Source organism: Nymphaea colorata, chromosome 8 (assembly GCF_008831285.2).
Source record: "Nymphaea colorata isolate Beijing-Zhang1983 chromosome 8, ASM883128v2, whole genome shotgun sequence".
Lineage (NCBI taxonomy): Eukaryota > Viridiplantae > Streptophyta > Magnoliopsida > Nymphaeales > Nymphaeaceae > Nymphaea > Nymphaea colorata.
Window position 1 is genome coordinate 6,027,729 of NC_045145.1, and position 10,361 is coordinate 6,038,089.

General features: G+C 38.9%; 1 protein-coding gene across 6 annotated transcripts; it reads right to left on the minus strand.

Annotated features, from left to right (window-relative positions):
• Positions 1-648: 648 nt before the first annotated feature.
• LOC116258616 (F-box/kelch-repeat protein At1g26930-like) lies at positions 649-6,249 on the minus strand. Of its 6 annotated transcripts, none has more exons than XM_050079073.1 (3): positions 4,294-6,249; positions 4,102-4,207; positions 649-1,289 (listed from the first exon to the last, which is right to left on the minus strand). In XM_050079073.1, the coding sequence occupies exon 1, from the start codon at positions 6,222-6,224 to the stop codon at positions 4,893-4,895; it is 1,332 nt and encodes a 443-aa protein (XP_049935030.1). In that variant the 5' UTR covers positions 6,225-6,249; the 3' UTR covers positions 649-1,289; positions 4,102-4,207; positions 4,294-4,892. The 6 variants fall into 6 exon arrangements, with proteins under 6 accessions (XP_049935030.1, XP_031491708.1, XP_031491711.1 ...); XM_031635848.2 differs by having other exon boundaries at positions 649-3,889; XM_031635851.2 differs by having other exon boundaries at positions 4,070-4,207.
• Between the last annotated feature and the right edge of the window lie 4,112 nt (positions 6,250-10,361).

Sequence of the window (10,361 nt, forward strand, 5' to 3'; positions counted from 1 at the left end):
GTTTCGGCATCGTGTTGCAGAATTTAAAGTGTTGATCTGTATAATAGCATGAATCTGCCTATAATAGGATATGTTAATGATTTGCTAGCTATAGATTATGTATATATACCACCTGCATGATAAGATAATTGTTTCTCAACTACCATTCAGCTGAAAGTCAAGGCACCTCCAAAAGCCAATTTTTGGTCATCCAAACAAAAACCAGGTTTTTTCTAAACTGAAAACCTGGTTTTTGTCGTGTCACCAAAACACTAAAACCTGGTTTTGAAAACTCATTAAAAAATGGTTTTACAAAACTAGGTTTTGACAAAAAAAGAATCTTTTTTTGAAGGGATGTATCCAAACAAGGTTTAAAAGATTCTGCGTAAATTGGCCAACACCAAAATAAAGAAAAGAAATCAAATAATTGCCAAAGACTGCACCTAGAATAGGTAACGTTTTCCTATAAACCAAGGTTGACAATGAGCCGAAGAATCATGAACAGGTTATGCTCACTGATTCTCAAGGACCATATAACAGTAATCGGCCCATAAAACTTTCTCAGGCCCAATTGCCAAAACGAGAAAAGGACAGTTACCTTCAATTGCGTGCATTGAACAAGCAAGGCGTGCATAATCCACCAGGCACATGTTAAGAGATGTCCTTACCTTTCATCATTACTCGCAAAATCATTAATATGTACCACGTGATACAGCCAGTTCCTACAATTTCTTACAAAAGCAGAATCCCTGTAACAGGTCAACTTCTCATTCGGCGCTGCAAAATGATGATAAAAACATACACTCAGATCGCTACCATCACTCAAATGGTGCCTCTAGGTGATTGTTTTTCAGCTTCCCTGATGGTCCATAAAATTAAAGAATAATATCACCAATATCAAGTTTATTTTTTAAACAAAGGACCACTCTGACAAATAAAGAACAATCTATCTTTGCCACACAACCAATCTAAAATTCTCCACTTGCAATCATGTGAATGACGGAACCATCCAACTTATGCCATGCCAAACTTTCTTATAATTGAAGCAAGAAATCCTTGTGATTTTTTTCCTACAGAAGTTATTGGTTCCAGTACTAGAATCAATCTACGTTATCCTTACATCATTCAGAGTTCAGACATTAAAACTTCTGTAATAAACACTCAACCGTTAATGAGGAATGATCGCACGGGCAGTTTTGTTCAGCCACCATTAACATTTTTTGAACCATGCGCGTGAAGATTTCATTAAAAGCTGGAAAACTTTCTGTTAAACATAGCTCAAACCCACCGAGTGTTTGATTCTGGACCTTCTTGCCTCAAGAAATATCAGACCACCAAAATGCCAAAAGAAACAAAAGTTAGCATAAATAATCAAAGCACTATAACAGCTCTATACAAAAGCCCAGTTTACCAAAACTAGGTCTAAAAAGCTCACAGTTTGCACATAAAGAATGGAAAACAAAAATACTAAGCTGACAACAAATGGAGTTCCTAATACAAAGTTTTGGAGGATTTCTCTTCGCGTGTGTCCTATGTTCCAGAGGATCTCCAGCTGACCCCATAAGACACAAACCAATGTGCATGCATGCATGCAGACATACACATGCATACACATGCAGTGAAATCAAAGAGAAAACGAAATACATCACAAACAAGTGCTGACACATGAGCTATACATTACCAAGTCGAACACATGCATACACACAAAACACCTAACATGCATCACAAACATATGTTGATATATATTGCTTATATGCATATGCCAGGGGTCAATTCCCTTCATAGGAGAAAACATTTTTTTTCCCTTTCTAGAAGAACAAAAGAAACAAAAGAAAGGAAAAAAGAAGAAAGCAAGTTCTGAGGAAAGAAAATCTCCACGTATTATGATAGGGAAGGTCCAAAATAATGAACCCCCCTGACATAATTACTTGAAACTTGATCTGAATACATATTCAAGGACTCAAGTAACTTAAGACTTCAAGATGATGTACCTGATCAGAAATAAACTTTAAGCATCTGCACTCCAAGTTCATCTCTCATGTAGAAAAATTGGCCTTAATAAAGTAAAAAGCCTTCACAATGCCACGATATTTCTTCTTGTTAGTCTATCTCAAATGTGATTTCTATGGTTAAACAAGATATTTCTTAAGGTTAAGTGGTTAAGTTTCTTCTTTTTTTCCTTTGTTTTTTTCTTTAATTTTTATTCCTTTTTGAACTGACTTCTTGCTAGGAAAATCTCAAGGCGCCACAGCCCTATGCAATGAATTCCATCACACCTACTCAGGCAGAATGGTTTTGAGATGCGCACCTCACAGTTGCTAAACACAGGCATGCTCTCTCTCTCTCTCTCATGCACACAGATGGGCATTGAGAGAGAGGATGAGAAAGCGAGAGAGAGAGAGAGAGAGAGAGAGAGAGATAAGCACTTTGAGAGGCACTTTAGAAGGTTTGTCTTAGAATAAACAAACCCATAGATTTACACATTATTCTTTGAACATTCTCTTTATTCCTGAAATGAAAATTATCATGACAATAATGCACCAATCAAATGTATGTCAGAAATAAACATATTACAAAATGACCAGAAGATTATCATTGTAGAAAGGCTTGGCAATAATATATCAACATTCCCATAGCATTGTAGAAATAATTCAATAATATTACTTTTTTAAGTCCCTGCACTAAATTTACATTCTTAGGTTAAGTCCCTGCACTAAATTTACATTCTTAGGGATAAAGCATGGAATAGTATCAGAATATGAACAGGAAATTATCATATAACCATTGTGAAAATTCTTGGCAATAGACACAGAAACATTTTCATGGTGTTAGACAAAAGTCAAGACTTTCCTTCGGAATTCCCTTGAGCACCAGAAGCAGACTGCTGAAACCGAACTTACTTAGATCTCAGAACATGAATCCATTCTTGTTTACAGAAGGACTCCTGCAAGAAAACTCTTAGTGTTCTCTCCACATACAAGCTAGAGAACAGTTCAATCTACCTAAAGCAACTAAGAATGGATTCCACTGGTTCCAGAAAAGATCTTTTAATGGTGAAGGTAACAACTAAAAAACTTCTATCCATATTCCATATCAGCACCATAAACTCATCTCTATACTACCAGTTTTATCACTGGTTATGTTCCATCCACTCTTCAATAATGGAATTGCAAAAACTTCCATGATGGTGCTATGAAAAAGAGCAGTACAACATCCCAAGAAATCAGGGATAAAAAGAGACACACATTTACACACATGGGCACATACATGCATAAATGCATATATAGCTGTTTAGTCATTTTCCAGAAGACATTGTACAATCAAGGAGAAGACATTAACTAAATTTATTGGCTAATGCTCTAGTCAGAATGCTAGCCAAGAAACACACGTTTTGTAAGCAAAGAGAGACTTAAATCCACACTCCATGGTATCAAGATTACTTCAGCAAGTTTGCTAGAAGAAGCAGGGCAAAGGAAGCATTCTCCCAGAGATAAAGGCTAAAGGAAATCTGGGACATGATGATGAAACATAAAAAATGGCCCGTGGACAGCTACAATTTCCAGAAAGGTCTCTTTACCATAGTATCTGAACCTAATTACAAGAGAATAGAACAGTATGGCCCCAAGTTTTGAAACCCAGTGGCCAATTGGCTATCACAAATAGGCTATTATACTTTATGTCACATGGGTGTTGCAAATGTGCTGGCCCACCCAAGTCAAATGAGCACTGGATGCTCTGCAGGTATGGCTGCTCATAATTGTTGGTTATTGTGCTTTATGGTCTACCAAAATGCATATAGTTCCTTTTTTCCCATTTGTATACATAAGCTTTTTACACACCATGATACACATACACATACAGTTTTGCTGTACCCACACTCAAGCTTTTCTGAAAAGTGTTAAACCCACACCTGCAGTTATATGACACAGGTTCAGTTGCAGTTGGAAACAGGAAAAAAGAAAAAAAAAAAAAGCCAAATCTTAATCATCAAACGTACATGCACACACACAAAGAGAGAAAGACTGTGAGGGAGAGATACTAGGAGAAATATAGTTTGGTTGCTGGAAAACAGAAGAGGCAAAATTGGTACCAGAAAGCAAAGATAAAACATGTTTCCTCGACCTGCTTTATATTCATCAGAAACTCCGTTCGGACTGCTCCAGCCGTTGGAACCAGTTGCTAAAAAGCAAATCTGACAATGGAAGGGGGAGGGACTGCCGAGTTCAGCCTATAGAAGGGAGAGACTAGAAACCTTAATAATTGGATTTTCTCATCTTATACGTAGGACCTAAAATTAAAAAAAAAAAAAACTACCATGTATTGCACGAGCTCAGCGAGTATCTTTCAGTAATGGTCACACATTGTTGAGTTCCATATGCCAAGATAACAGCACAAAAGGTGAAACCATCAGAAAAATATGTTGTTGCAGGACCGATCTCAAAGGGGACAACTTCCTTTAAAATTAGCGAAGTCAACCCAGCATGGAAATTTCCACAAACCGCACATCTTCCAAATTATTAACCTACCCATGTACCAATTGTACCCAGTATTTGAAGATTTCATGGACCGCAAAATTGACATTTGCTACAAAAATGATCTCCAATAATGAGAATTAGAAGCGGATAAAAAACACTCAAGATTCCTTGAGAGAAAGACTGTAGACCCTTAGTACCCATCCAATGAGAATTAAAAAGTGAAAAAATGGGGGTGGAGGGTGTTTTGGGGAAGAGAGAAAGAGAGACCACAGCAAGATACTGATTACCAATCAGCCGGAACTTCATGCTCCTGAACACAAAGCACTGACCCTATACACCCTTGTCCACGGGTTCTCCCAACCCATTATTCAGCACAGCACTCATACAGCATACCTCAGTTTTGATTGAATCGGATATTGCACAACTCCACCAATTCTTTTAGCAGCCCATTACCGAACAGTTATAAACAAAACTTCCCAATGCCTTGCTCGCAAGCAAATTCCACGCAGGCAGCCCTTCTTTGGGTTTCCAAGCGTTTAGCTCTGTTTGCCCTGCTCCTGGACCCCTCTGTCCTCCGATAACTATTACCCGTTCACCACAAGCTTTGAATGCCAACCCCCACCCATTCATCGAGTCTGCTCTTTCTGGAAGCCTGCCCACTACGTCCCAAGCATTCCTCTCCTTATTATACTTCTTCACAACATTCGCATCCGAGCAATCAGCAGCGTAGAGTTCATTGCTCACCACTGCGACCAGCGGCGGGGCGCCTGCTGCCTCTCCCCTGCAAGGGGACATGTACGGGATCGTCCTCCATGTTAAGGTGTCCAAATCCAGCTCCTCTCCACAAGTGAGGGACTCCGTCTGGCTTTTCATACCACCAATAACGTAAAACTTTCCGTCCATGAAGAACCCAGAGCACATCTTCCTCGGAGAATTCATGCTAGGAAGAGCGATCCAGCCGCCCCTTTCCGAGTTATACATCTCGGCTGAACTGAAGATCTGCCCGTTAATATCACAGCCACCGGCGACGATCGCAATCTCCCCAAGACTCGCCGAACCAAATAGGCATCTCGGTGACTCCATCGGAGGGCCAGGTGACCAAGAATTGGTTAGAATGCTATATCTCCAAATGCGATGGGAATTAACATCCTTGCCGAAGACAAGCAATTCGGTGCCAACAGCCAGCGATTCCTTATCAGAAAACATGAAGCAGTCGTTCGACGGCATCCGCGGAAGATGCATCCACCGTCGCCGTTGCGGGTCGAACGCTTCCCAATCCACCAAACTGCAGGCAAAGTACACCCAGTGCTCCACGATCCTGTGCATCCTTCTCAGCCGGTATAGTTCCCCAGACCGAACCAGAGAATTGAAGCTATGATTTAACGATGAGATCGACCCGTAGTCCGATCTGGAGCACCGGACTAGGCACTGCAGGGACATGTCTCGATCGAGCCCGTTGATCAGGGAACCATCCGCTGGATCGCCCTGAGCCTGCTGGCCTGATTGGTCGTCCCTGGGGCTCAGAGGTCTGAAACCCGATCCGCTGTGAGGTGCCGCCCGTGAAGGCGTCGAGAGGCAGGGTTTCTTGTCGGGAATGTCGCCTCCTCCAGCGGTGCCGACGTCATCTTCATCGCAGTGCTGCTGCTCCCCCTCCAACCTCCGCTTCGTCTTCGGTGGGTCGACCGGAGAGGAAGAGAAGCACCAATCCTTATCGGAATCGCACGACGAGAAGAAGGGCCTTGCCGCCACGCAAGACCGACCGTCCAACATGGCTGCCCTTCCCCACCCCCCCTCCTCCCCGCCCCCGGCGCCTCCCCCACACCACACCCCCCCCCCCTCTCTCCCTCCCAACCAAACCCCAATTTCTCTGTCCGGACCAGAAGAGGAACAGAAATCGCTAACACAGTAAAAATAAACGTCGTGCTTATGAGACGATTCCGGTGGCAACACGAGATTTACACTGAAAGCTTCATTTTTTGGGCATTCTTGGGTCTGCTGCACGCAACAGTTTCAACGAAAGTCAAAAGGGGAACGGAAGGAAAAGAATTTTGTCCACCAAGGAAGAAGAAGAATGAGAAAGAAAGAGACGGAGAACGAATATCGCACCCCGGCAGGAAGGAGTCACAATCGAGCCGATCCGTCCACGATAGGGAGGAAGGAGAGAAATGAGAAAAACAAAACTCGAAAAAGAATAATAAGAGTAAAAAAATAACTGCGAAAATCTCTCCACCTTCGCGAACCGAAAACAAAACGGTCTCGGTAAAAGAAATACGATTAATCTCCAACACCTTTCTTCGACTTTCCTTTCGCGGGCGCATAATTTGAGGCCTGGTGTGGGCTTTACGCTTCATAAGCCCGGCGTCCACTAGGAAAATAAAAGTTATAGATCCCACCTGGGCCATTTGCCATACCAGTTTGTGTTACTCCAAGGTCATGGTCATGCTCATGACATGTATAGGGCAGATCCATGGAGGATCCGCAATGGTGTTCGATTATTAAGTTTACAGATTCATGGATTTAAGACCGGATTTTTTCTTCCCCTCTATTTGACCTCAAATCTATAGTTTTTTACATGTAACGTGCATTTAAGATCCATGTTACTGAGATCTTCGGTTTATTTAAACTGAGGATCTTTCAAAGCATACCTTTCAATGCAGCTTCGAATCTAAGATTTGAAGTTATAGAATACAATCATATTCTGACTGTTCTCATTCCCAAACGGTCCCATAAGAAATCGATACTCGTATCAGTTGACGACGACCAAACCTTCACAACTCAGGAGAATTAATTGGTTTCCTAGCAATAGGGAAAGATTGGCTGGTACTTAGAGCTAGAAAGATGAGATTCTTAATGAATTTGAAAGTGAACTTGTGGGAGGGAAAATGCAAAATCATACCCCAGTACGACCAATCAATTTTAAGTAATTTCATAACACATGCTCGTATAACAAAATTCAACATGATAGCACAATAGAATGTTTTTACCAATTCTGAGCTGCAGCTGCACGGTTCCATGAAAAATCAACACTTGTATCATTTGACAACCAAATCTTCTCAACTTGGAAGGATTGGTTGGTTCCTCGCACCAACGAAGGATTGGTTGGTCCGTAGAGCTAGCGAGATGGGATTCTTAGGGGGGCAATTGATGGCCCCAATCTAAAATACTCATGATTTGAGAACCCTGTATTTAATCAGCCTTCTCCCTTCCAATTTTAAATCTGACATTTTCCCAATGCAAAAAGCGAAATAAGAATTTCAAGAGTGCACCTTAGCTCAAATCTAAGATCGATCTTTGGTCATATCAGCAAAAGCATGTTACATCACATTTACATGGGATCCATAGATTTTAAATATGAAGTAGTCAATTGCTTCCTTAATGAACCTCAAACTGGAGTTGTGGGAGAACAAGAGCAAGAGCATACCCCAGTAATATCAACCAATTTTGAGTAAATTTTTAACAAATTTACCAATTTTAAGTTGCTAAAGGCACGAATAACCATTGCAAAGGGATGGTAGTATTTTATATTGAGCCTAGATTTAGGATTCGTATTTTCCTATCTAATCAAAGTTGTGTTTGTTTGTTCTATCTTTTGATTTACGGGTGGATAAATAAATGCATACTCAAACTACTTTAGTAATGCAGGTCTATATAATTTTTAATCAAGTTAGATTATATGTTGTATTCATATATCAATGCAAAAACTGCAAAATGGTCTTGGATTCAATTTGTTTTACCAAAATAAACTAAACCATGATAAATGTAACTGAAGCCTTTTCTTTTATTTAACTTGTTAATCACAAGCTCTAAATTCTTTACTCGTGTAAGCTTGAGATAATGTTTGATAGAAGGCAGATATTTGGTTTGAGTATTAGTTGTGGTTAAGTTCAACATTTGGTTGTTGGACTTACGACAATATATTTAGCTTTTTCGGTAATTTTTTTTTGAACCACAAATGAAACTGTTTGAATACTTATCCACCATTTGATAATTGTTGGTATAAACATGCTCTTCTAATGTTTTACATCTCTCTTTTCTCTCAAATTATGAAATCAAAACTTTCAATTATAAAATGGAGATGGAGAAAGTGGATATCTTGAGATATATCACTATATTATCAAATTTCTACATTTTTCTTGTCATTTTAGAGAACTATGATCTTTTCATATGAAAGTGCATTCTTATTCAGTGTGGGTGGAAAAGCACCAAGCTAATCTTAAGTAGATTTTAATGCCATAATATGCATGAAACCAGCAATTGGAATAGTCTCACAAACTTAACATATCAACAAGTGACGAATATATAAGTTTAGGAAAGGATAAATTTACTATTAAATGATGTATCAAGCTCAGTAACATTGTAACATATTTTTTATAAGGAGAAAACTTAATAAGTAAAGTTGAATATAAGCACAATCATATAAATAATTTAGCTCCAATCATTTCGTTTTTTCTAAAGTTAAGTTGCAATGAGTTCTTGCTTATACAAGGATTTATGTAGGTAGAAACAAAACTCAAAACAAGAAACTGTTTACTTGTGAGGCATATTTATAATAAGTTTTTGTAAGTACATAATTTTCATTTGTTAAAACATGTAAACTTGGAGTATGCAACACCTATTCAACAATCAATGCTAAACTAAATTTTAGAACACTAAGTAGCAATAATTGGAATTAAAAGTGAGCCTACAGGCAATAAAAGTGCAACTAAGATGTTTAGTTAACAACCTCTAAAAAACCAAGTAATTTGTAGCCTTCTGAAAAATCAACAATCATCTATCAGCAATCATTTGTTGCATCTTCACCTTTTCCATATTTTCAACATGAAATTATGTGAATATGAATGCTAATACATTTGATACATAAATAAAGTATATCTGCAGATAAGCTTCACAAGTCCAAATGCATGACATATAAAAAACCATTTTGCTCTCACCAATTTGCCAACTGATAAAACATGGATTGAAGATATTTATAAATGATAAAAAGATGCTATATATGTCATTTAATGTTTAGTTGCTCAGAATTTTGTTGATTTAAAATGTTGTGAGAAATTAAACCATGGTTGGAACAAATGGAGCAAAAGGAGTCATTAAAGCCATATCAAGAAAAAATTAGGTAAAATCTGTGAGCCAATCAACTCCAAACCAAGTATAGGCTAAATGAATTCAAAACCCTCAATGGGGTGATACACCCTTAATGTAGTAGTTGGTATTGTCTAAGTTGTGATTTCTGAAATACCTTATTTTTTTGAAGATTTTCAGTATGCATAAAGAGATAACAAAATCTAGATTTCAGCTCCCACACTAAACTCAAATTGCAATAGAAAATCTATCCAAAATGTATAATAAATCACCTACTTGCATGCATGAAAGCTAGCTCTAAAGAGAAGTAAGATTGAGCTTATTGAAGACACTTTTTGAGTTTAGATTAGGAAGAAGAACAGAGGATCATCTGTGTCAAGTTGTATTCTATCCATTACAAGTTTGCTCACCATGTGAAATAAGCAACAAGTTTGCTTTGTGTAGCATCATGTTTATCGGGCTTTCTATTGGACCATTGTAGCGAGTTTTAGGCCTTAGACCAGTTGGCCTTAGGGTATCAGGTGTAAAGCACCCTTCGGACTTACTTGCTCGAGTTCAAAAGACTATAGGAGGCCTAACATAAGCAAACTATTCATGGCTTGCTTTTTAACTTCATGATGTAAGCATAGGTCATATGCCTACCCACTACTGTAAAGTTTTGAACCAGAGGTACATTTACACACCCTGAGCTCATCACTCAACTCATTTTGTTTGATAGTTTTTTCTTGCATCTTGCCAATATATTTCAAATCATAAGGGCTTCTTTTTCACGGCCTCTCATGCTTAGACCTTCACAAATGCTCTGTTGCTAGGACCAATATTAAGTCC